The sequence below is a fragment of the Calcarisporiella thermophila genome (assembly GCF_041956535.1).
Source record: "Calcarisporiella thermophila strain CBS 279.70 unplaced genomic scaffold VTP21scaffold_6, whole genome shotgun sequence".
Taxonomy (NCBI): Eukaryota; Fungi; Calcarisporiellomycota; class Calcarisporiellomycetes; order Calcarisporiellales; family Calcarisporiellaceae; genus Calcarisporiella; species Calcarisporiella thermophila.
The window spans coordinates 691,424-716,891 of NW_027192196.1; the positions used below are offsets into that span (position 1 = coordinate 691,424).

The 25,468-nt window shown below is 46.0% G+C and overlaps 9 protein-coding genes across 9 annotated transcripts; 3 read left to right on the forward strand and 6 right to left on the reverse strand.

The window, feature by feature from the left end:
- Positions 1-180: 180 nt before the first annotated feature.
- Positions 181-2,850, reverse strand: VTP21DRAFT_10006 (uncharacterized protein; the record flags this gene model as incomplete). Its single annotated transcript, XM_069389295.1, has 7 exons — positions 181-696; positions 832-1,178; positions 1,260-1,707; positions 1,782-2,264; positions 2,337-2,420; positions 2,494-2,661; positions 2,728-2,850. The coding sequence occupies 7 exons, from the start codon at positions 2,848-2,850 to the stop codon at positions 181-183; spliced, it is 2,169 nt and encodes a 722-aa protein (XP_069253732.1).
- Positions 2,851-3,574: 724 nt separating this feature from the next.
- On the reverse strand, positions 3,575-4,993 carry VTP21DRAFT_10007 (uncharacterized protein; the record flags this gene model as incomplete). Its single annotated transcript, XM_069389296.1, has 5 exons — positions 3,575-3,921; positions 4,016-4,325; positions 4,389-4,413; positions 4,519-4,578; positions 4,668-4,993. The coding sequence occupies 5 exons, from the start codon at positions 4,991-4,993 to the stop codon at positions 3,575-3,577; spliced, it is 1,068 nt and encodes a 355-aa protein (XP_069253733.1).
- Positions 4,994-6,145: 1,152 nt separating this feature from the next.
- Positions 6,146-8,333, forward strand: VTP21DRAFT_10008 (uncharacterized protein; the record flags this gene model as incomplete). The annotated part of the gene is made up of 2 exons (XM_069389297.1): positions 6,146-6,314; positions 6,379-8,333. The coding sequence occupies 2 exons, from the start codon at positions 6,146-6,148 to the stop codon at positions 8,331-8,333; spliced, it is 2,124 nt and encodes a 707-aa protein (XP_069253734.1).
- Positions 8,334-8,453: 120 nt separating this feature from the next.
- On the reverse strand, positions 8,454-9,249 carry VTP21DRAFT_10009 (uncharacterized protein; the record flags this gene model as incomplete). Its single annotated transcript, XM_069389298.1, has 5 exons — positions 8,454-8,536; positions 8,633-8,695; positions 8,760-8,865; positions 8,927-9,075; positions 9,147-9,249. The coding sequence occupies 5 exons, from the start codon at positions 9,247-9,249 to the stop codon at positions 8,454-8,456; spliced, it is 504 nt and encodes a 167-aa protein (XP_069253735.1).
- Positions 9,250-9,453: 204 nt separating this feature from the next.
- VTP21DRAFT_10010 (uncharacterized protein) lies at positions 9,454-12,101 on the forward strand (the record flags this gene model as incomplete). The annotated part of the gene is made up of 10 exons (XM_069389300.1): positions 9,454-9,479; positions 9,542-10,090; positions 10,147-10,238; positions 10,300-10,751; positions 10,815-10,857; positions 10,927-11,017; positions 11,088-11,196; positions 11,262-11,391; positions 11,452-11,581; positions 11,666-12,101. 10 exons carry the CDS (start codon positions 9,454-9,456, stop codon positions 12,099-12,101), a joined length of 2,058 nt encoding a protein of 685 aa, XP_069253736.1.
- A 540-nt stretch (positions 12,102-12,641) lies between these two features.
- On the reverse strand, positions 12,642-13,341 carry VTP21DRAFT_10011 (uncharacterized protein; the record flags this gene model as incomplete). Its single annotated transcript, XM_069389301.1, has 4 exons — positions 12,642-12,743; positions 12,817-12,990; positions 13,101-13,253; positions 13,339-13,341. 4 exons carry the CDS (start codon positions 13,339-13,341, stop codon positions 12,642-12,644), a joined length of 432 nt encoding a protein of 143 aa, XP_069253737.1.
- Positions 13,342-14,618: 1,277 nt separating this feature from the next.
- Positions 14,619-17,955, forward strand: VTP21DRAFT_10012 (uncharacterized protein; the record flags this gene model as incomplete). Its single annotated transcript, XM_069389302.1, has 11 exons — positions 14,619-14,639; positions 14,704-14,795; positions 14,860-14,899; positions 14,964-14,998; positions 15,059-15,203; positions 15,267-15,329; positions 15,402-15,587; positions 15,661-15,759; positions 15,818-15,914; positions 15,973-17,541; positions 17,609-17,955. The coding sequence occupies 11 exons, from the start codon at positions 14,619-14,621 to the stop codon at positions 17,953-17,955; spliced, it is 2,694 nt and encodes an 897-aa protein (XP_069253738.1).
- Positions 17,956-18,392: 437 nt separating this feature from the next.
- VTP21DRAFT_10013 (uncharacterized protein) lies at positions 18,393-19,818 on the reverse strand (the record flags this gene model as incomplete). Its single annotated transcript, XM_069389303.1, has 4 exons — positions 18,393-18,931; positions 19,001-19,250; positions 19,316-19,464; positions 19,533-19,818. The coding sequence occupies 4 exons, from the start codon at positions 19,816-19,818 to the stop codon at positions 18,393-18,395; spliced, it is 1,224 nt and encodes a 407-aa protein (XP_069253739.1).
- A 311-nt stretch (positions 19,819-20,129) lies between these two features.
- Positions 20,130-24,435, reverse strand: VTP21DRAFT_10014 (uncharacterized protein; the record flags this gene model as incomplete). Its single annotated transcript, XM_069389304.1, has 6 exons — positions 20,130-20,309; positions 20,397-20,911; positions 20,984-22,925; positions 22,994-23,116; positions 23,197-24,027; positions 24,094-24,435. The coding sequence occupies 6 exons, from the start codon at positions 24,433-24,435 to the stop codon at positions 20,130-20,132; spliced, it is 3,933 nt and encodes a 1,310-aa protein (XP_069253740.1).
- Positions 24,436-25,468: the final 1,033 nt, after the last annotated feature.

Here is a 25,468-nt window from a genome sequence, read left to right on the forward strand (position 1 = left end):
ATTTTTCAACCATAGAAGTATATATATAAAGAGATCAAAGCACTGGGGTTAATTTAGAAGAGGGAAAAAAAAAACAATATAAAAGTAGTAACACGGCTTACCATAGAGCCTTCCGAGCAGATGGGAAATAAAAAATAATAATAAAAAAAAAAAGCAATGTCGAAGAGACGGCCAGCATATCTAATGCCCTCCCCGCGACTTGAATTTTAACAAAGAGGCCAGAATCGCTGGCGATCCCCCGGCTCTTTTCAAGAATTCATGCTCCAATAGCTCGGCGCTAGTAGCCCTTGACTTCACGTCCACGCACAAGCACACCGCCAAAAAGCTCTTGAGCTCACGGCTCAGCGCCTGCGGGTTCTTGAGCGTGGGGGTTCCGTTGGTGGCAATCAAATACAAGGCTTTTAGTGGCTCCTCATCAAGATAGGGCGGCTCCTTCTCAATCATCTCAATGGCCATGATTCCCAGGGACCAGACGTCGACTTTGGCACCATACTGCTTTTGCTTCACGACCTCGGGCGCCATCCAGTACGGCGTGCCGACCATGGTGGCACGCTTCGACTTCTGTTCCGTCAGCTTGGCACAGAAGCCAAAATCAGTCAGCTTCACTTGGCCTTGGGCGTTAAGCAGGACATTGTCGCTTTTGATGTCACGGTGGATGATGTTTTGGGAGTGGAGGTGGGTGAGCCCTTTACATGCCTAGTATTAAACAGCGAAAGGAAAAACAAAAGGTTAAACGAGAGCGAGCAAATAGAAGCATAGGTTGGCGGAGCACGTTGTTTTGTGCCGGCGTTGATGCCAGCGCTTTGCACATAGCACGTCCGCCCTATTTACCTCGAGACAAACCCGGGCAATCTGTTCCTCGGACATGGTGTTGTTCTCGATCACATCGGTCAGAGCCCCGCCCTCCATGAACTCCATCACGACCCACAGGTCATTTCCGCCCAACAAGAATGCATCCAGAAAATTCACAATGTTGGGGTGTTGGCTCTCCTTCATCACCAGGATTTCGTTGACAATGAGCTCTTTCCGCGGCTGGCTTGCCAGATTCATCTGCTTGATCGCAACCTTCTGCTTAGTATGAAAGTGCCGTGCGACATAGACTGAGCCCGATGCGCCCTGGCCGACCTTTTTTAGTTTAGCATAGAGGGTATTTGGATCTGCACGGGAGACAACCGACCCTAAAAGTAACAAAGTTAATTGTTGGTGAGCAAGGAGGTTTATTATCCTATTATTTAGCATTTGCATCCCCGTATACTTACGCAATTTCTCCATCAGCTGTGCCTCCGACATCGTACTTATCCGCTGTTCTACTTTCTTTGCTTTCACAAGCGGCCCCTTCTCCAATTGCTCCAACGTCTTTTGCGTCGGAGTCTGCTGCGCATGAACTGCATGAGGAGCATGAGGGCGCGGTGGAGGCGGATGACCGTTAGGGTACCTCCCAGGTGGCGGCGGTGGCCTGGTATCCTGTCTCTTGGGCATCCGGTCTCTCTCCCTCTCTCGTTCTCTTTCGCGCAGTTCACGAGGTTCTCGAGGCGGCTCCCGTGAGCGTTCACGGCGCGGAGAACGATCACGCTGGACATCTCGCGATGATTTGGGAGGAGGCTGTGAGCCTGGGGGATACGGTGCAAGACGGGATGATTGAAGGGTGGGATGATGAGACATGGGAGTGGGATTACGTGCGTGGTCTACAGGGGAATGAGTATGCTGCTAAGAGATAGGCGGTAAAAAAAAGATGGATTAAAAAAGTGTTTTGAGAATGTCCGAGAGCAATAGTTGCATACCGGAATACGAAGGTGAGCTGGCGAGGATGAATATTGTGAATCCGGGGTATTCGCCAGAGTGGATGACGAAGACAGCGACGAAATTGAAGCAGGTGAGGGAGGAGCGCGCCTCTCTCGTTCCTCGCCCGGGTGGGGGGGATACGGCCTGCGGGATGCGGCCCCATTCCCATTCGTATAATGTTGCGGACTTGATGAAGAAGGCGATGCAAGGGTTAGCTCGCTGAAGTCGGAATCCAAGGACTCCGTTGGGTATTCCATTCGAGGGGATGGGGTGCGGGCGTTGGCACTGTTTGGTGTAGGGGGAAGGAGATCATTCCACTTGTTATTCCGTTCGTTGTGTTCGAAGAGACTCTCCTCTTGCTCACGCCGCTGTTGATCCGTATAGAACTCGAGCACATCCATGACTGCCTGCGGGTTCTTTGCATAGTCCTCCTGGGTGATGTGTGATCCCTTGAGTAGCTGCGTCCACTCGTCAGGAAGTCCCTGAAATGACAGAAAAAGGGCTCGGTCAAATAGATAGTTAAAATGAAGAGGGCGACGGTCCATTTGACTTACGGTAAACATTCCCTTTACGTGATCATAACCGACGTGAGTCAAATGCTGAAAATTAGTTGGACCCGATGCTCCAAGAGGCGATAGCTAAAGGGAAATGGATGAAAAAGGGATCATTAGCTCGCAAAGAAGCGAAATAAGCCCAACGAAAGCCACTCACATTATAAATCTCATCCATCCACGAGTAGAGCTCCTCATCCGTCTTGCAGGAAATATAGTAAGACTTCTCACGGCTCGTCATCTCGAAACAATAGGGCTTGAGATCGGTTCGATTTACAGCCGTTAGATCTTGCAATAAGACGGTAGCGAGGCATTGATTGGGACTTTGCTATAGGCACGGAAAGGGGTAAGAAAAAAAAAATGCGGTGCCGTCTAGAAAATAGCAGCACAATACCTCATTGCGATAGAATTTCAAGGACTCATCGTTGAGAACGAGATACCGCTTCGACCAAATAAAACTGCGTAGCCCATCCTCTTTTACCGAGAGGAATCCAGCCTTGTGTGTGCGAGAAACCATGTCCCTGAGACTATAGTGGGGAGAATTCGAAGGCGAATGTGGATAGTGGAGGCGGGGTAATGTAAAGAAGATCTACCACTAATGTACAGGGTGGAGGGGAAAATACACACAAATGTAGAGAGAATAACAACAATAAAAAAAGGGGGTGTGAGGAGAGGGTGATAAAACCTTGTTTTAGAAAATGGAACGGAAAATGGTGCTCAATCCAAATAGTTGATGATGGGAATTGCTTCGCCAGCTGGGGAAGGGGGTCATAAGAAAGGGCCGGCCCTTTCGATAGCAGAATAATTTAGAAGAGAGAGACTCTTTTCTCACAAGAAAGCTTCCTTGCGCACCTTAAGCTTACGGTGATTCAAAGCACTGGGAGTGGAAGAGAATGAATCGAACTCGCAGCAAGTGCGCAGCCAAAAATTTTAAAAAAAATTTCAAAAGGAGATTAGCTAGTTCCTAGTCGTATATTTACACGTTATTTCGGGACCCGTCACACAAGAACGGCCATCCACCAAAAAGTATAAAAGAGAAGGTTACGAAAGTCAAAAAACGGAGTTTCCGGTGAGGTGTCAAGAGGAATAGAAAACAATGAAAGAGGAACAGAAGAGCAGAGGAAACGAAAGCAAAGGCGAAAGAAAAAGTGGGGCTACAACTAACTGCAACGTCCTACACAAATAGCAGATGAGGGGGAGAGGGGGGAAATATGGATAATAAATTCTAGATTATTCCAAGCTTAATTTTGATTATTTTCTTTATCGTCGCGGGGTGCCTTTTGTGCCGTGACCACGTAGATATTATTATAAGTCTTGTACTCCTCAAACTCCTGCAGACTTTGCTCCGTCATCATGTCGTACTCTTCGTTCGAGGCGCCCAGTGCCATTAACAAGGAGGGCTTCAACGCCGTCATTACCGATAAGAAATCTGATCTTGCCAATTCTCCGCAGCGACCGCCCCAGCGTCCAATGGGTATGCTCACGTATTTTTTGGTTATATTAGTCATGTTCTTTGACTGGTAGAGATATTTGTGGAGATTGCGGGCAATACTAGGGCTAAGGTCGCGAGCTCGAAGGCTGAAGAGAACTGGAGGAGTTTCATTTCAGTATTTGGTTTCTTTTTCTCTCACTAGTCCTCACTAGTGAGTTGAAGTGGGAGGGGGAGGGAAGCTTCGCCTTACCTTGATCGTTGAGTTTTGTCAGTGTCGGGCCGCGCCGCTTAAACTCATGATCCGATTCGGTCCACTCCAGATATCCGTCGCGCTTCAGCACCCTAGTCAACTCAGCAAGCACGAATGGCCACTGTTCCCTGGTGAATGCAAGTGCCATTCCACGCAGGCATACATAATCAAATTCTTCATCTTCAAACGGGAGGGGCTCAACAAGATTCACTATTCGAAAAGTGCAGTTTGACGGGACGATAGTCGAAGGAAAAGAGTTGGCAATATCCACGCCTACAAAAGAAGACCGTGAAAACTCCGTGGCCATTTCCTAGTATTCAAGGTCAAGTTTAGCATTTCCCAGTAATATCCGGTTCAGCTTGTATAGCAGTACCATTGTCCATGACCCAGGTCCACATCTACAAGCGAGGAGAGAAAGAGAAGGGATATATTTAGACGTTAGTGGCCGCCCTCAGTAACTTATGGAGAAATGGCATCTATCCGCCATAGAGAAAAGACCTTACCCAGCGTCTAGAACCTTAATGCCCCTCTCCAAGTCCTCCCTTATTGGGGCCGAAAAATTTCTACAAGTCAAGGATAATGAGGGGGATAGGATTGGACCCATTAGTTGAATGAGCGAAACACAAAATAGGAGGGGCTGACTATTAGCTACCCTTGGAATAAGTATCGATAGATGTAGTGCAGCATTTGCAATCGATCTATCTCCTCTTCATCGCTCGGCATAATGTATTTAATTCCGCGCACATTCAGGAAGCGTCGCCCATCCACGTAGTGAAATTGATGGGCATTGGATGTACTAAGAGCTTGCTGATTATCTTTGACAAAGGATTGCGAGGAATCCGCGATGGCTGCGGGGCTTGATGTATGCGCTCGTATATTGCTAATGTCGAAGCGCTTTTCTCCGCCACGAACATCGGTGAAAGATCTCTGGGAAGAGGCGGGATCACGGCCTCGAAGCGATGAAGAATTGTGACCCATGTTTACGAAGCTAGATTGGTAATTGCCCTTTGATTATGAGCATATATCCCGGATATGTAAGGGATTTCCGCTACTAGTGATCCTTAATCACGATTCCTCGCTGGGGGAGATGTAAGAGTGTGGATGTCTCTCCAGATTTTTCTTGATGGACGAGGGGGAGCACGGAAAATCAAGGGAGAAGAATAAGGAGATGGTAGAGATGGGAAAGCAGCTCTTTTTGCTCTCTCACTTTCAGTAAATGCACCCCGTGGAGTAAGCTTTGTTCGGCCGCTCAAGGAAAATACGAAAAGTCAAAGTGGGTGTTGACTTTCTCTGTTGCACAGTACACAACACAGACGATTTTTTTATTCTTGTGTCTCAAAGTTTTCCAATTTTAATTAATTCACACTTCGCTACTTTGACTGAATATTGTGCAATGCGGCCATCTTTACTCTTCTCAGGCAGAGATTGTGAGTCCATTGTGTGGCAGGGGGCAATGAGGGCGGCCCGCAGCTTTCCCCGGTCTTGCGCTCGCAGAGCCCCCTCCCCCTGCCCATAGGCCCTGACTATCTTTGAAGCTGAGGTTGTGGTCAGCTTTTCACCTAATATTATGCTACAAGGTCAATGCGCATTCCACAAAATTCGGTGGTAGCTATTGGGAGGGGTTTTGGAAACTTGACGGTTTCAATCTTCTCCGATTTGCAGCGGTGGCCACCTTACTCAGCCGAATCCCCCTCAATGCAAATGGGATTGATGGCAAGACGACCAGGGCTATAGCATACGGCCCCTCTCTCTCACAAACAAATTGGCTCCAGCCGGCTGAGTCACCTGAGCAAAAGAGAAACATTCGAGTGGTGAGCCGGGGGCCTTTCTGACACTCGCGTCGTCAGAGTCTGGCCAGCTAGAAACATTTCCACCGCCAGGAACGAGGGCGGCAGGGGAGCTCGGGAGGCCAAATCATCCTCCACGATGCCAATCCACGGCACCAAGTCCTCTGGATATTTCTCCGGGCCGGATCCAAGCCTTGCCCCCTTATTGGGATGGAGATTTGTCCATGACTGGAATGGGGGGCTTATTCAAATTTAATAAAACACGCGTGAGTCGCGTCACTTCCAGCTCCAAACCTGCACCGCATCAAAACCCTCAAGCTCTAACTACTAGCCGCGGAACAAAATGGACGACAATCCCTTCCAATCAACCCCTTCCAGCACCCCCTCCCGTCAAATTCGGGTGAACAACATCCTGAGCCCCACGAGCACCCCTTTTATCAACCGTCTGAATGATGCCGAGGTGCGAAGATGCCTACGCGATGCGTACCGGATGATAAAGGAGAAGGATAGAGGTGCATCGCAATGCCCCCATAGTTAGAAATGCAGCTGGATTGATATGTATTCTGAAATTTCTAGATTTAATTCTTGCCGCCGAAATTGGCCAAAGCTTACTCGAGAAGAACGATGCGCTGGCAATGGAATGCGAGCGCTTACATCGCCAATTTGCCGCCCATGCCCAGCAGCAGTCCCAACATCCTCCGGAGCCAGCTGCAGAGGAAAGCTCGGACACTTCTACAAAACGCTGTGAAGACGAACGACACGATGTTCTTGCAGCACTCGCAGACGACCTTGAACGCGCCAATGCCGATCTCCGTAAGGAACTCGAGCAGGCAAATAGGCGCGCAGATGAGGCCAGCAAGCAGGGCGAACGCCGAATTAAAAAACTTGCTGGTGAATTTGATCAAATTAAAGCTCAACTCGACAAGCAATTCCGAATCAACGAAGAACTAGAGGAACAAAAGCAGCGACTAGCGCGCGAAAAGGCGGCGCTCGTGCGGGAACGTGCGGAAATGGCAAAAGGGGAAGTTGAGGGCGAAAAACTGCAAAGTCGTGTGTACGAGTTGGAAGAGCTGATTGAGACTCTGACGGTAGGGCGCACTGAAGCGGAGGAGCGAATGGAATCCCTGTCGGAGGAAGTGGCTATCTTGCAAGAGAAATGTGTCGAGTACCAAGAACAGCTCGAGGATCTCGAGCATTTGAAGGATACGTGTGAGCAACAGAGTGTGCAGATCGCTGAATTGAATGCTTCGCTGGAAGAGTCTCGCGAAACCATCCACGCACTGAATGCACGGTTGTCGATGCTCGAGCCAGAGAGTGAAAACGGATCGAATAATGATGGCGTGACCCTTTTTAGTGAGGTGGAGGATAGAAGGGTGGAGCTGGAAAATAAGAACAAGCATTTAAGCCAGGCCCACGCTGGGCTGCTAAAAGCCCACTCGCTCTCTGTGCATCAGCAAGAACGAATGCGTAACCATATATCTCGGCTTACACAGCTTGCAAGTTCGAAATCCAATGAGGCTCGATTACGACGGCTGGAGCAAGCACTGGGTCAAACACAGAGCGAGAACCAACTACTCCAGGCAAAACTCACGCAAATGCAGAGAAGCGCTGCCTCCTCTGTCGAGTATATAAAGTTGGACGACCCCGAGTCCAAGGACGATCTCATTGAGTCTTTGCAGATGCGCGTGGAACAACTGGCGGCTGACGGGACACGTTTGAGGAAGGAGCTTCAAACAGCACACATGCTTAAACTGGGAGAGGCAGAGAAGGTGAGGGAAGCTCAGGCGGCATTGCATTCACGCGAAATAGAAATAGAACAGCTGAAGGCCGCAAACGCGCAGATACGGTTCGAATTGGACGAGATGCACTTGAAAGTACAAATGATAATGGAGAAAGCAAACGCGGAGGAAGCGGATAGTGATGAAGACGCTGACAAACGGGAAGAGGGAGCAAAGGAGAAGGATATAAGGAGAGCTCCAATGGGTACTCAATCGAAATCAAACCAGCTATCCTCGACAGACGGGACGAAGGAGAGACCAAAGAGTTATGGAGAGCAAAGGGGCAGTGTATCAAAAGGGGGTAGAGAACGAACTCCACAAACTCAAATCAGAGACGGCCTAAACAGAGCCAAATGGGATACCGATAGACCCGCTGAAGAACGTCTTGCAGATGACAATGACACAGAAAGGAGTATATCGGTTGAAGAGGAGGGGCTGGATGCTGATGTGGACGATATATCTTCCCAGTGTGAGAGCACTCGGAGCGAGGGCTATGATTCTTACGATTTGCCAGTGCAAGAAGGCTCAACCTCAGACTTTTCATCCAACTCTCCGGAGAGTGCGCGCGCACTCGGCAGTCCACAACCAAAAAAACTGGGTGGAAGTCCTCATCCTCGTAAGCTAGGCATCCGAAGCAATGGGCCTCCCTTGCGCAACCCTCCTCCAACCAAGGTAGCGTTTGATTCCCATAAGCCAAAGCAACTATATGTTACACGGCAGAATGTGCAGGCCAACGAATGCAACCAGCAATGATTTTTTTTTTCTTGTATTCTCGTATTACTTGTCATCAGCATTCTTTCATTTATATTAAGTTTAAGTAGAAATCGACCTCTATTTCATTATTACTTTCTCTAATACTTTCTCTAATACCCTTCACCGCAATACATCGTCTTTTTTTGTCTCTTCATACACAATCTTTGGCATCCAAACCTCCTCGGGTATTGCCTTGGCCCACTCTATTAGTTTAAATAGACCCAATTCGAGCATATTAAAACAGGATAGAGGTTAGTAGAGAGGTTAGACCTATGAGACAAAATGAATACATGACATACCCGGAATAGCAGATTCAGGCATCTGGATGTTTTTCATCACTGCATTTATTAACTCTAAATCATCTACAAACCAAAATCGGATTACTATGAAGTGAAGTTTCGTGACAATGAGACATTGGAAGCATACCCTTATTCATCTCGGAATCTCGGCCGATTTTGATAACAGGTGGAGAGTTTAAGGAAGAATTTAAAGATTCGTCATTGTCTATAGGATTATCGTTGCATTCATTTAACTAATTGTAAATGTCGTATAAGTGCACTATCCTTCTAGCTCTATACCCAAATAAAACCTACATCTTCATCGTCTTCATCTGAATGCTCATCGTCACTACGTGGTAATTGTACATATCCCAAGGCGGAGGGATCCTCCGAGTATGCAGCATCTTCTTCGGCAGGATCATCAACATTATCGGGGTTTGGTCGAGAATGGGAATTGAGGCATACTAAAATAAAAGAAAATTAAAATAAATGGATTATGCAGCAACATCACAATGAAATGAAAATCATATCTTACATTCATCCAGCTGCTTTGCAAAATCCTCCACGACATCCCCCCCTTCTCCTATAGATAACCGCTCATTCTCGTCGTCTGAGGTGGATAAGGTGAGACTGGTCATAGTTTCGATATATTTATTTCTGGACAGACGGAATGGAACACGTGGAATATTCTTTCACCAGCCGAGAATCTGGGTGTGAAATACACCTATTTTATGCAATTCCCCAGAATATCCTTTCAGAGTTGGGGCGATGCCAAGTTAAAAGGATTCGAATTTAACTTTGTTTAATCCTTCCGTCGACCACCTCTATCTCGTATACCAAGTATGTTTAACAGCCGTCGTCGAGAACAGTAAGTGCATATTCTTACCAATCTTCTATGGACCGTTAGGAAAAATGAATCGCTTCGAATAGTAGCACGCAGAGACAGCTAGATTACGCACGCCATATGGCTGAGCTACAATGCTCCCAATCCCTTCCTCAACCTCATCACACTGCCATTACTTTAACCTCTGCCCATTCTTCTCGTTCTGCTGAGAAAGAATCCACGGCAAATGAAAGGGAGTATCCAACCGGATGGGAGGGGGTCGCCAACAAAGCCCTCCGCAAAATTTACAAGTCAGACGTATACCTCCAGTTCAAATCGCAAGTGCTCGACAAAATAACCATCAAAGCTGACATCATCGACACAGCTATCCCCCGCTCTGTGCGCGGATACTTGTCTGTATTCTGGGAATTAGAAAGGATCGAAGAGAGAACTCTGGCTCGTATGCGGGACGTAAAAAGCTACCCCGAGCTACTTCACACGGCCTTTGTCCGGAGAGGAACGGACATGTCGGCAGAGGAGCGTGCATTTTTAATGCATAGAATCCCAAAGGTGAGAGAAGCGTTCGCACGCTATATTGGCGTCCCGGTGGAAGAAGTACATGAAGAGGACGTCCCAATTGTTGCGCTTGCTGGCAGGTGAGCAGTCGCGAATAGCATAGTGGCATCTATTTGCTTTACTTATGTTTGTTTAGTGGTGGCGGCTATCGAGCAATGATAGCAACAGGAGCTACAGTCAGGGCAATGAAGCAAACAGGAGCTTTTGATTGCTTATCGTATTTTGCCGGTAAGCATTGCATCGGAAATGCTGATGAGGGGTCACTAAGAACAGTTTTATTGAATTTCAGGTGTGAGCGGCTCGACTTGGACTGTGATGCAATTTTACTCTGTCGCCCATTGTGATCCAGAAATGCTTTGTCACCTGCACAGAGAACATCTCAATCTGCACCCTGCTTCTCCGAGCACCCTTTTTGATGTACTAGCGTCAGACACCTCGGCTACTCAAATGATTTTTGGTGGGCTCAGGATTAAGCAAGAAGCCCAGCTTCCCGTTCGTATTGTCGACCTCTTCGGATCCATTATAGCTAGCCGACTTTTGTTGGATAATTGCAAACGCATCCGGCCCGAGCACTGGCGCTTGTCGAATCAGAGGCGATGGGTTGACAATGGGTCCCAGCCTATGCCAATCTACTCAGCGGTACGGCATGAGCGGCCATGGAAAAATTACGCAGCTGAAAGCGACCCGTTCGATGACCGGTTGTCAGTGGAAAATGAAGCCACGGATGCATGGTACCAATGGGTACGGACTCATGGCTATCAATTTTCAACTGGTTTGCCTCTGATCTATTTCACTTTACTGTAGTTTGAATTCTCTCCTTACTGGGTAGGCAATGACGAACTCCAAGGTGATTAGTGTTTCTACGTCTTCCTACTCTCCTCACTTTCTGGGCAATTAACCTTTTCCCCTTGTGAAGTCTGGGTTCCAACATGGGGGTTCGGCCGCCATTTCGTCAACGGCAGAAGCGTGAATTTTCTCCCCGAGCAAGACCTAGGCCTGATGAACGCGTAAATCAGAAAGAATTGGTAGCGAAGATGAGGGTTGGTTGTCACTCATACGTTTTTTTTTTATCTATAGCATGTGGGGTGGAGCGTTAGCCGCACCCATTTCGATGTATCTCTACCAGTTACAGCGGGGCTTACCTAAGGGTTTTCTCAGAAATCTTATGGAGAAGATCGTGAAGGAGGTAGCTTAACTTTTTAGCGATAGAGTAATTGGCTCTAAACAACGCCAACCCCGACACCTATCTAGATTCCTTCCAATGTGTCCGCCATCCATCCTATACAAGCGCCTACAAATCCTAACTTTTTCTACAAAGCGGTGGAATCGCCAACGAATAAAAGCGCTTACTCTACTCCAAAGCTAAAGCTGATGGATGCCGGTAAGCATTTTGATTTGAGCCTGATCATTCCGTCTATGTCATTCCCAAAATCCACTCTAGGATTTGATAACAATCTTCCACTCTATTCCTTCGTGAACCCCAATCGTCCTGTGGATTTGGTCATCGCCGTTGACTCATCGAGCGACGTGGATCAAGACTTCATGGTGCGATATTCAGAGTTTGCTAGACGGTATTTATCCCTTCAGTGTTCTTGAGACTTATAGGATTAAGTTCATTGTTCCATTAACTGGACGGTCATGTTTATTTTCCATAGCAAAGGGATCCGGTGGACGAAAATTCACCCAGTTTCTTCCCCTTCTCCTCCGCTGCCTCGCCGCAACAAAAACGTTCCTCTAACTGCTGAAGAAATTGTGATGCTCTACGGCGAAAGATATTGTGAAGTTTACGAATCGCAGCCAACATTCCAGCCGGGGTCACATATGCCTAGGGTGGGAGAAGTTCCGCAAGCAACTAACAAAACCCGTATCTGTTATTTTGCTCTTTATCCAAATGCTGTCGATCCAGCTTTTGATCCTTGTACTGCGGATTTTGCCGGCTTCTCGAACCTTGTTTATACTCGTGAGCAGGTCGATCAAATGTATAGGTGCGCGGAGGCGAATTATAGGGCGGGAGAAGCCATAGTCAAGGAGCAGCTTCGGCAAATATGGTTGCAAAAAAGGGAGGAGAGATTGCGGAGAACACAGTCTTAGCCGCCAGCTTGGTAGAGTTATAAACGAAGCAGTATTAGTTGAACGGATCTCCTCCTAATCGGCCTCGAGAGATAGATCCAGACCCAACTGAAGTTTAATGTCCGTGGCCAGAGTCTATTGGCCCTCACCTGTCTGAGGTGTATTGCTATAGTGTTCGTGGTTCCAATTATTCGCACACACGGTTTCCGAGATATTGGTCTACTGCATCAATATGCCATCCTATACCAAAGGTCAGTAACAATAAACCCATGCAATTATCTGGTATAGCCAAGGTAGCAATGGATATCCACTTGTCGTGTATACATTTTATCAACATGCACCTAAGTGTCCTTTATTGATAAGACCTCTTCATTGAAAGCAGTGCCATCATATAGCCCTTTCATATTACAAGACACTTAATAATATTGATAGATTCTATTACTAGTTTTAATCAAAGTGAGAATGGCAAATAGTAGTTGGAAAAAAAAAGAGACGGGAATCAAGTAAAATAAGAGGAAAATAATTACAAAAGAGTACACATTAATATAGGCCTTTTCTCTTTCACTCTAACTTGTCCAAATGATCTAGCCTTGTTAGCACCACATTTTTGCTCGTCTCTTCGATTTCTCCGGCCAAAAAGACCTCGTCCAAGATAGCGTATACCTGAGAACACGGAAAAATTAATAGAATTTCGCTTATTGTCCATGGATAATGGCAGGAATAATCTGCCTCCTACCTTGTAAAAATTGAACACCAAGTCCAATTCGCACACGTTTCCGAAAAATGCGTCCAAAACCTCAACAAAAAAGTGAATCGCCTCCAGGTAAGCAAGTTCATTATCGTTTGCATCGACGCACACGCAGAAGAATAAACCTGCATAGCGCCGGTACACAATCTTATAATTACGAAACTATTGTAAAAAAAAAAGAGGGGGGGGTTATTAACGATTAGCTTGCGATCTTTGTAAAATGTGCGATGGGAAAGAATTATTCAGTAATTTAAATAAAAAACGCGATATACCTCCACAAAATTGGACTGGTGTTTCTGGTCTCTCGGTGCGACCAGCCGATGAACTTCTCCTTTGAGTTTAATCTTCTCATCGTCTTCAAATGGCACGTACCACTTGGCGAGACGAGTCTTGCCCTGCCGATTCTGGACAAGGATGAAGCGTATCTAGATGAGAAAGTTAAGGCAGAAGCAATAAGATTAGCATCATTTTCGCGTAAACAACAAGATGAGCCAGATGAAGCTCCATTACCATTATGTTAGGGAGCTATGAGAATTAACGGATTCGAAACGACTGAATTGAGATTCGTAAGGAGATGCCGCAGTCAATTTAAGGTGTTGCCAGATATTAAAGGGCAGAATTGAAATCGGCGCGAGTCTGAACTTTTCGGTTACTAAATGCCAAATGCCTTCCGATATTATGTAGCGTTGAAGGAGGATGCAAACAGCTAACACAACCACGAATATGCGAAATCCTCAAAACAACCAATTATATGCATTACCATAGTATTGCTCTAGGAAGGCTCTATTGATTGCCAATCCAAACACCTCCCGAAGAACCAGTCTGATTTTGCGACCATAAATACACCCTCTTTTCCAATCAAGATCCTACTTGTTTAGTATTCCTACCCCTTCCAATTTTCTAGATTCGCTACGGAATCAACAGTAGCTCAAGTTTGGCTCTAGCTCGTTAGGCAAAGAGGCTATCGCCTCCCCAGCAAAACTCAATTTTCTTTGAGTTTTTGGAGATTGTGCATCCATGCATCGGTGTGGGAAGAACTTACAGAGCAACAATCGAGGTCAAGGGACCTTGGTAACGCGAATAATGCTATGTGCCGACCCAAACAAAGCCCAGTGTGAGGGTAAATTGTGCGCCTACGTGGCGGTCGGCTTTGCCTCGCATCAGATTGTGCTGATTGGTGTGACTTGATTTTCATTTCTCGCTCGGGAGGGCAACTCTCAGTCACCACTCAGACGCTTGGTCACAAGCATTCGCACTGGTTTCAAGAAATGCCATAGGAAACCAAGCTATCAACTATATTTCCTAGTGCATATCAAAAGGGTGCGAATTGAAAATCTTTGCCGTCATCCGGCCATATGCGCCTTCAAAGTTTATCCTGTATTGCTCGCTTTGCCTTTCCGGAATCCAGAGAATTTCCAGAGAGGAAGGGCGAGAGATAAGTTCAAGATAGTACTTGGCCATTTACGGAATGCCTCTAGCCTGTTGAGTTGAATCATCGCTACGCGAATATTTTAATTATTAACACAGGAGTATATGCAACCAATTTCTTTTTTTTTTTCCCTGGATAGGGGCGGTCGGGATGTCAAGCAATGAAGCTAGTGTGCTGAAAGAAACGAGAGTCGTCCCCCCCTCTTTGCCAAGCAAAGCAAGAAAAATAGAAAGATAGCCTAATTAAAGCGAACAGCAGCTCTCCTCAGAGTCCGATAGTCTAAAAATAGTAAAAACTTAATTGTGATATATTACGCGCGTGTAGTAAGCTTTTGCGCTTTTCTTTGCACATTGGTCTAATCATGTTTGCTGAGAGTTTCTGGGTAATTGCCTCAAAGCTTGACTGCTGGTGTGATTATGGCTTGCGCTAACATTTCTGATCCTTAGAGCGAGGATGATTCAGGGAAGGTAGCGCTTTTCGAGAGGATCAAGAGGGGAAAACAAACCTGTGATCTTATCCAGTCTCTAATCCAGACAAGGTAAGAAAGGTCCTCAAAATATGTAATCCAGTATTTGACCCGTATGTGTTTCGCGAATGTTCAGGGCAGAAATTGAAGAGACATATGCAGAACAGTTGTTAAAGGTACCCTCTCAAACCATATTAGGGTGAAATGGCAAACTTATGTTCTAGCGTGGTTATTCTATAGCTGGTGCGGCTTCCAGTTTCCAGCCATGAGTGGGGGTAAATCTCTATCAACCAATGAGACCCCCTTCTTCATTTTGATGACATTGTTATCCATAGCACACTTCGAGATACCCTTAACCTGTCACAGGCATCAATAGAAAGGGAAGCCAAAGCTCACTTGGAGCTTGCAGAACAGCTTAAAAACAATCTATGTCCCAGGCTAAACGATGTCAAAAAACGCCAGCAGGAAGAATACCGAAGAGTAAGATATATGCTTGCTAGTTTTTACAAAGTTCAAATATAAACTTTCATAACTCGCTTGTAGCAACAATCTATGGTTGATAACTCGCATCAACTTAAACAGCTCTATACTTCTGCTGCTCTGAAAGTAATTTGAGTAGCTTGCCATTATTTTTGTATTTCATGTTGATACTGATTCCCAAAAAAAATGCTGATATAGGCCTCAGAGGTATATGAGTCGGAATGCGAAAAGCTGAAGCAAATACAACGGGACTCCAGTAGAATAGAGGAACTAAAGGTTTCCGTACTTTCCGTCGAAACCGCTGAGCGAGAGTATCGCCATGCTTGTACCATGGCCCAGAATATGAGCCACCAATGGACAGCAGATTGGGCCAAAGCTTGCAATGTAAATTGAAATTTACTAAAATAGTCAAATCTTCTAGAAAATCTAACTTCGTCTTTTGTTTGATATTTCAAAGTCTTTTCAATTACTGGAGGAGCAGCGATATATGCTTTTACGTGAATTTTTGACAGATTATTATAAGTCTGTACTCTCATGCTCCAAAGAGTCACAGGAGGTAAGATTCAGTTATTCCATTTTAATCGGTCCTAGCACCATTAATATCTACCGCGTAGGCTATAATAGCATCTGAGAATGCATTGGAGAAATGCAATTTCAATGAGGATCTAGAAATATTCGTGGAAGAAAAGGGGACAGGGAAGAAACCCCCGGGTATGGTTTCGCTTATCCAAATGTTAAGCTCAACGCTGACCTTGAATTTTCAACTTAGACCCGGTGACATTTGTCAAGTTGCTTGATCTACAGGATTATATTGACAAAACGAGCTCTTTGAGAACAACTACTTCTAATTCTACAGATATGTCTTCCGATGAAATCGCAATGAATAATAGCAGCGCAATTCCTGCTGTCTCTGACACCAAGTATCCTAGTGTCTCGATTCCACAGGTTGAGCAACCTCCTTCTGCTCCAGTCACCAAAGGACTCACATCAAGCTTGCCCTCTATCTCGGAAGAGGGCCGCGCAAAAAGACCTGATTCGCCAATGGTTACAGGCGAGATGGAAATAGCGAATCAACAAACCGATATTCATCAGGAGTCCTCTCCTTCTCCTCTTCCTCCGCCCCCTCCCCCAACACACCAATTTGACTATATGGCCAAAAGCCGACTGAAGCCTTCGAATCCGGTGCGGACTTTTCCATCCTCAGTAGTAGTTTCAAACTATACTATCTCTCTCGAGACGGCGTACGGCTCCTCTCATCCAGACGCGGAATCACCGATTTCACTTTACGACTCCAAGATGCCCACCGAGCCCCATACGCTGGTCTCATTCACCCCATCGAGAAACAACGATAAGCCAATGTTACTATGCGAAAAGCTATCTTTGGCTGCTGCCGACTATCCCTCGCCTCCTTCAATGGAAAGCAAATTGTCACCCGATACATTTACAAGCCCCATGCCTTTGCCGGTGCCCAGCAATATTTCTGCTCTGGAGTCAGCAGCCAGCTGTATGGTTAGTGTACCAAACACTGCTGGATCACCCAATAATCCCTCTGGTGTGGCCACTACTACTGCTCCCGAAAATGAGACCATCTTTCGCCGTCCCTTTCCTCCGCCTTATAATCCTCATAGCAATGCGCCTTTTCAAACCTACCTTACTAGTACCCCTGCCCCAGTGTCCGTAAATTCACGCACTTCTTCTCTACAGCCGCTATCACCGAATATGCGTATGAATGCTACGCCGCAGCATCAGCTCACTCCACAACCGGCACCCAATGTTTCGACATTGTCTTACTCGCAGTTTAAACAAGAGGGAGGATTGCCAGAGCAGTCGTATGCCCCACACCATCCATATCCTGCAATAGAGACCCATCGCCAAATGGATGAAAAGAAGGAACGCCAGCACAGCCTCTTTTCTCGCCCGGCGCCTAATCATCCACAGCAGCCTATTAAGGGATTGAAAACATCTATTAATCATCAGCCTCAAAACGAACCAAAAACTGCTTCCAGTTCAATGAAATTCTTAAAGAATATGTTTCGAATCAAGCAGCCTGTTTCTGACAACAATAGCAAAAGTCAGCTGGAATCGAACGCAAAGAGGCGATCGTCGCTTCCTGCTCGTCCTGGACAGCATTCTGAACCTCCAAGATATAATGGAGCAATGGGCGACTTGGAGGACGAAGCAGTGAAGACGCCCTCGCGAATCAGTTCGCTCCCGCACTGGCGCCAGCAACTACCTCAAACTCGGGAGGAAACTCGGTCACAGCTCTATAAGGATTCTGTTTTGCCACATTCTAAGGCTGCCGCCGGCCACCCCACATCACCTACCACTACAGCTAAAGGTAGGCCAGAGAGGATATTTTTATAGTAGAATTTACGCACGTAATAGGTGATCTTTCACAATTGTAGATAGAAAACCGAGAAATGACAGGACCGAATTCCCTGTAGACCGTCCCCTACCGAGCATGCACCGATTTCCAATGATCGCTCCACCTCCCAAAACTTCACACTCGCTATCTCAACAAATGCTCCACCCCACTACCCCTATATCTCCCACTGAGAACAACTATAACCTCTCAGTGTTCCCTACCATGGCGCATCCCTCATATCAGCCTCTACGCGACTGGGATTCGAATGCGAGCTACGCGGCTGGGGAAAGGGTGGTTTATCACGGAAAACAGTATGTGTGCCTGAGATCTCATGTAGCGAGGGGATATCCACCGGCGTCTCAGCATACCTTATGGCAGCCTGAGTAAACTCTGGTCTAAGATGTTTCTTTACCTTCACACCTCTCCCTTCTATCCTTTGTACGATTTCCTCACTCTATATATACAGATACAATTTTCTAGGCTATGTTGCTGTATTCACCCCATTATCTATTTCCTATCAATGACTATCGTTTTTGCGTTATCTGCATTTCACTGTTCCTATGTAGTTTTACTTGACGTGATTTTTATGCTATTATATAGTCAATATCATTATATTGTGTTTTTTATACTTATTTATATATATAAACACATTAAAGACATAAACTGATCTGCCATATCACAACACGAGCAATAGAGCATAGACACACACAAAAAAAGCAAGGCAACGATTAATTAGTGTATAAGGGTAAAAAACAAAAAAAAAAGATGACAAAATGCCGAATAAATATTGCAAATGAAAACTCGAAGGTGGTCAATCCCCAGCCTTATTCCTTGTTTTTCCTCGCTCGCAACCCCTCGCGTCTTGGACGCTCCTCGTTTCGCATCACTTCCTCTGCAGCCTTTGCTGCTCGCGCTAGTCTTTCCGTGTCCAGCTCCCGATCTCGCAGAGCCTTTTCAGCCAATAGCTTTTTATGCCCCTCGATATACATCTGCTCAAGCTCAGCTTCCCACCCACAGAGCTTTGCGAGTTCTACGGCGCCTGCGTCGCATGTTCCAAGGAAAAGCGCATCTCGTTGATAAAAGCGTCCTTCAAAGTCAAAGCCCATAAACGGCAGGCCCGTAACTCCCGCCTTGGTTAGGTTAATGAGGAGGCGAGGGGTATCTTCCGGGACACGGTCGATGAGACTCGCGAAGGGCTGAACCTTGAGACTCGTGCCAAACACAATAAGGAGGTCGGCCTCCTGAAAATCCATGAGTCGCTGGAAGAAGCGCTCGGGTAATTGCTCTCCGAAGAACGTGATATCAGGCTTGACAAGTTCGTTGCATCTTTCGCAGTAAGGAATCTCATCCATGAAAATTTTTTCTATACCAACAAGGAATAAAAATTGGTTTAATCACATAAGGCCGAAGCAAAGAAGCCGTGACACAATACCTCGAATCCACTCCATAGAAGTCCTCCACCCACAATTCACACAATGCCCTGTCGCAAAACTCCCGTGAGCCTCGACAATATACCTATCGGGAATGCCAGCCACTCGCTCAAGTGTATCAATATTCTGGCTGAAAACCCGGAGCAGTAATCCCTTCTCGGCGAGGAGACGGATGAAATAATGCGCCTTAGTAGGGAGAAATTCCCCCGGATAGAGCTCTTTAGCGAGAGAAAAGAAAGGGCGTGGATCCTCCTATACCAAATCGTACAATAAGCCTTTCTAAAATAAAGAACAGCTCGCAAAAAGTTTCCACGCACCAAAAAGTATTCAATATCGAAGATAGCCTCTGGGTAGGGAAGATCATACTTTTCTAGATTATGATAAAGCCCAGTTCCTGGAGATCGAAAATCCTTGATTCCTGAAGCAGTCGAGATGCCTGCACCGGCCATAACTACGATTTTCTTAGCTATTCCCCCGACCCCATATTAAGTCAATAATTGGAATGGGACGCCACATAATGAAGTATTAATCAACCTTTGTTACCCAATATGAGGTCTGCTACGGCATTGATGCTTGATTCCGGTAGGATAATACGTTCCGGCGGAAGCGGTCCGGTGGGAGCTTTTAAAATGCGGAGAATCAGCTCTCTCATGTCAATTTCTGAACCATCGCATTCCTGATCATCCTCCGAATCAACATCGGAATCTATAACGATTTCACCGTACTCTTGGTCGTCCAGGTCAGTTAGCGAGCAGTTATACATAACATCATGATCCACAGAAGTAGCAGGGCTCAAGCTTTCAGGAGGATCGGCGTCCATCTGATGTGAAAGGTTGGAGGATCGAAAGTCAGAGGACTGCTTTTAATAAAGATTTGTGAAACGATTTCAGACCCTCAAGAATCTGGTTTCGAAAAAAGTTCGGAGGACAAAATAGCTTTTATTCCAAATAAACTGTACACAGAGAAAAAACAGATATAAAAAGGAGAAAAGGTAAAAAGAAAAAGGAAAAGGAAAAAAAAATAGAGCGTAAACATGGCTTCGTGGAAAAACAATCCAGTTTAAATTTTAAGGAAAAATTAAGAGGAAAAAATATATATAAAGGAAATATAAAGATAATATACACACAGAAATTAGTTCAGCGTCCCACGGCATGTCTTAGCTCCACATAAGCACGGGATCTTGTTGTTCGTATCTTCAATTGGGAACTTGTAGTCGTAGGTGATCTCTTCGTTCTCCTCTATGTCCCGCTTTGCATAGATAACAATCTTCTTCTGACCCTCCAGTGTGATAATTTTTGCGATACAATTGGGCTAAGTAGAGTGTTATAATAAGTAATCAGCGCGAAAATTCCCGTTATCCTGTCGATGAAGAGAGGAAATTCAAGGCCGAAAACTTACCGCACAGCTGTGGTTGATGAATCGTGCAATATTGCCCCGTTTCGTGGCATCGATAACAACTTCATCATCGACGCGAAACAAGTAGCTACTCCCAATGCCCATTGCTTCATAAAGCTTCTCGCGGTGCTCCGCAACCTTTAAACGCACTATCTCCCCAACGTACTCTATCACCATGTCGTTTGCATCGATCGGCTCCATCGCAAACAAGCCCCAGTCGTGAATGCGTGACTTGCCGAATCGCAGCTGCTTTTTCCGGGTCTTGAGCTGATTGAATTTAATAAGCTCGGACTCGTTTGCCATTGCAACCTGGCGACGATTATTCACACGATTCATTCGCGAGGACACTCGCGCCGTTTGGCCATTGGTCGCACTGTCGGCTTGAATAGGCTTGTTTTTGGCAAGATAGGCGGCTTTTTCCTCGTTGGATACGCGGTAAAAGCCCTCTGTACGCGCAGAGCCGGTCTTGTGGGGAGTCGACGAGTCATCGTGCCCATGATGCAGAAACGAGCTATCTTCTATTCGACACAAGAACAATCCTTATTAGTATCAATGCAAAAACGATCAGTCAAGGCGACGATTGATCATACCACTAAGGCGGATGGTATGGTGTTTCAGGTCTGATGATATACCATTAGGAGTCTGTTGGCTTCTCTCGTCAATTGCAAGCTTCATGAACTGGTAGTCTTCGTCGTCTCCGATCAAGGCTGCGATGTCTGGTGTTGTCACAGCATGCGAAATGCTAGCATCCATGGTCCATACCATCGTATCCTCTGTAGACGTATCAGCTACTTCTGCATCTGCCTTCGCCTCGGCTTCAGACTCTGGGACATTTTCTACTTGTATATTTCGAAGTGCTTCTAATTCTTGTAGTGTAACCTCAAACAGTTCTTCTGGAGATAGTTGAGGCCCACTATTCTTCCGACTCTTGTCAGCCGCAGCGTCGGCCAACATTTTCTTGCGCGGCGTCTTTCGCTTCACTGTCTTCTTTTTCTTCTGTTTCAAGGACTGATCTTCCCGACCCACCCACTCCTCATACGTGTCACCATCCTCACCATGGAAGTATTCCCATTGATCCACTAATCCCTCATCGCCCTCCTTAAACTCTGTAGATGCATGAAGTGCCGACCCGACCTTCCGCTTTTTGCTCCGCGACTGCTTCTCGAGTTTGTCGGCCTTCTTTCGTTTCGCTCCGCGCTTTTTCTTTGGACGAATTATAAACTCACCGTCGTCATCATTATAGTCTTCATCTTCATCATCCTCCCCTAAAACTGAGTTTACATTGCGCCGTAATTCCGCTCCACTTCCATCATCATATCGGTATGCATGCCTCTCGTCCGCAGAAAGCTCCTCATCGTCATCATCATAAGCATCCTCCACCACAAAATCATCTGCCTCATCTGCATACATCCACTCTCCAAATTCCCCTCTTTCAGCAGCCCCGGCAAGTCGCGCCTGCTTAAGACGGAACTCACGCAAGAAATCAATATCACCATCATCCTCGTCTTCGCTGCTCAAATAATCACGCAATCGCCGCTCTCTCTTTTTAATTTCCATGAGGCGTTCTCGCTCACGCTTGCTAGCTGACAAGCTCGAGCCATCTACCCTGGCGATGGAGTGCAGAGTTGAATGGTCATCCCCCAGGCCATTCTTTTGCACGCTGAATGCATGCTCCTCAAAGCGGGATGGATTAGAAGCCTCCATCTCGTCCGAAGAGAGTATCTGTCCCTCCTCCTCCTCCGAATCTTCGTGGTGTTTATAATTGTGCCGAAGTTCAGCTGGTGAAAGAAGCTCCGCCTTGACGGGAACCTCTCTCTGCGGAGATTCATGTTGTGTATCACTCGTCGTACGCCGCTTTTTGAAACGTGGAAGGCTCGCGAAAATATTAGAGGGCAGTTTTCCATCCTCGGGAGTTGGCTTTTTCTTCACATCATCACTCACTTCGTTTTTCACCAGAGCATCGTTCTCAGGCTCACGCTCTACTTTGATCCGTGGACTAGTGGACTGGGTTGACTGCTCTGCAGAGACGGTAGCAGCATCCACTTTTCCCTCCTCATCCTGCTTTATCTCTAAGCTCTGCGACGGTTTTTGGTCAATAGCGTTGGGCTGGCTCTCTTTAGAGTCAACCTCTTTTGCATCCAAAGCTTGTTGTGAATTGGCCTTTGAGCTTGATCCCAGATCTTTGGGCTTCCGCAGTGCTGGATTCAAGAAGTCATATATACATGGGCCAACCACTCGTGTTTTAAAATCGTTCAGGAAGATGTCCGCAAGCTCGCGGATCAGCTGTTGTTTCGTCAACTGAATAAGTGTCTTCTCATCCCACACAATTGGAGCAGAACATGAGGATGTGGGTAATGAGGTAGATTTCGAATGTCTCTCGGGGGCTTGAGGCGCTACTACATCACCATCAATCTGAAGATGCATTGTCAACTGTTTGGAGTGGAAAAGCTTGTACTGCATCGCTGTAAAACAGCGCCGCGCTTGTTCGGTAGAGGAAAAGATAATATACCAGTGCTCCCTATCATGGAAAATCTGTGGAACACAAGCGGGAGGATTAACAATCACATAAATCATATTCACTAGTTTTACATGAAAATTACATCGACAGGATGAAAGCTTTGGAAATGAACCCGCAATTGATCAGTGGTATCTCGTCGAAAGGGGATGCATGATCGTACTATTCTAATGCACGCGTGTAGCTTCTTTAAGGAGGAATCAGAGTGCTGAAAATTAATCAAAGCAATTTAGAGGTTACTAATCAATAAACAAAGAATATGCTTCGCTAATAAACTATGATTTTTACCTTATTACTCTCTGCAATATTTTTCGCAGGCCGATCCCATTGCCCATGCCACCGTGACTTGGAGGAACTCGTCGCGTTATTAGCTTGTGTTGTCGATTCCTGTTTTCCTGGATGCTCCGAAGTGGATCGATCATTCAAGCCATTCCTTTTTTGCCAGGAAGAATGATCCGAAGAGGTAGATGGCAACTCAGTTTTTCTTTCTTCTCCACCGTTGACTCTTTTATGCCAAGAGGAAGACTTATCATGCGAATATCGTCTATCACCACTACTCTCGTTCACGTGTGCAGAGCCGGCCCGACTCTCTGAGGGAGCTGTCCATCCTCTTGAGTCTGCTTCACCTCCGCTGTCGTTGATTTCACCATCTTCATGACTCTCGTTATCGGTGCTTTGTCCATCAATCTCCATATCCATATACCCTTCATCCTGTGTATGAGAAGTCGATTCTTCTCGAGACTTTTCCCTCTTCTCTTCACGAATCGGAGCTTCCATCTCAGCAGCCCGATTGAGTGCCTCTATCGCCTCCGAAAGCTTGCTTCCGTCTTCATCGAGCTCTACCTTTATTGCCGTCTCTCCAATCATGAGTTTATTACCCCTTTCAACCGCTCGCCGTGCTGCGCGAGCGGCCTCTTCCTCTGATTTAGTCTTGGCATCAAATATTACGCGTGCTAATCCCAAACTTGCCCCTGTCGTTGGGCATTGCGCAATCTCAACTTTCTCCACTTTACCAAAGGAAGAAAAAACAGTCATCACTTGTGCTTTGGTCGCAAACGTGGAGAGATGGGAAACAAAAACTGAAACCTGCGGACGAGGAACCACTGTGTTCTCATCGACCTTAAAAGGTTTGTAGGATGATTAGAAAAGAAATATGCAGGATGCTCAATGCAATCGTAAATTCACCTTAAATCGAACCAACTTTAATTCAGATTTATACATTTGCTTCCCACGGGACATACTCGGACCATATCCATACACCTCTCTTCTGGGATCTCTTAATAGTATCGGTTTCTCTCCGGGTCCAACCTCCCCATTAAATCTGTACACGACCTTCGATCCCTTTGCCGGATTGTTGTCAATCTCCGGATCATACAATACCTTGTAATTACGCTTCACAGGTGGGTGACGTGAGACATTTCCCCCACCGTTTCCGCCAGCTCCCCCATGATGTAAATTATAGTTTTCATGTTGGTAATGCGTGCCCATATTGGAGCTGGACACAGATCTGGGGTCGCCATTGACCATTACGGGTCAAAGTGATCCACTGCTATTGTATTATACGGATCGATGAAGAGACTAGAATTCGTTCGCTGAAACGCGCGAAACGATACGGCGTCAGTAAGGATTAAATGCGGAATGCTTGAGAGTGGCAAAAAATAACAAAACGAATTGCTGGAGTATGCAACCGTTGTCAAGAAAATTTGAAATGATTAGCCTTTAGCTATGCTCAAGAAAGCCAATACATATAAAGTAGAATTTAACGATGAAGTGATGTGAAGTACCTAATTCAACAGAGAAATCTACGCAGAGGATCTGTGAGAGATAGACTGATGAGCATAATAAAATATGGAGCAATACTAATAGAACGATCGAATGGGATAATGATCACACCTTGCAGTAATGAGAGGGATGAACACGATCGTCGTGTTGCCACAATACTAAGGCAACGATGCCGAGATGCAGTTAGCCGAAAAATGAGAATAAATTAGAGTAAGCGGCAATTATCCTCTGAAATGTTCTAGGGAATCCCTTTGAGCCTAGAAAAGAGTTACATTACCAGTAGGAGAAAATGAAATGGTATAAGCCACGTACCTATTTTGACGTCACCAGCAAGATGGATAAATTAGATTTGAACAACTCCACATTTCGGCATGGAGAGACGAAGATCCCGAACACGAAAGGAAAGAAAATTAAAAGAGAGGCCAAGAAGAAAAGAGCGCGGCAGAAGTAGAGAGCGAAGCAAAGATAGTTCCCGCTCGAAATACAAGCGCAGGCGATATTCACGTTCTCTTTCCACATCTTCATTTTCCTCCTCCTCCTCCTCCTCCTCCTCCTGCTCTACTTGCTCTTCTAGTTCTTCTTCTACCTCTCGGTCTAGGACACAATCCCGGACGAGATGGAGTTCCCGTAAATCCAGAAAAAAAGAGCGAAAAAAGAGACACAAAAAAAAGACGGAAAGATAAGGATAAGCGTAAGCGTAGAGAAAACAATAAACCCGAAATACCAATCACCCTCGTATCCTCGCCTGGGCAGAAAGATACAGCAGCGGTTGATAATG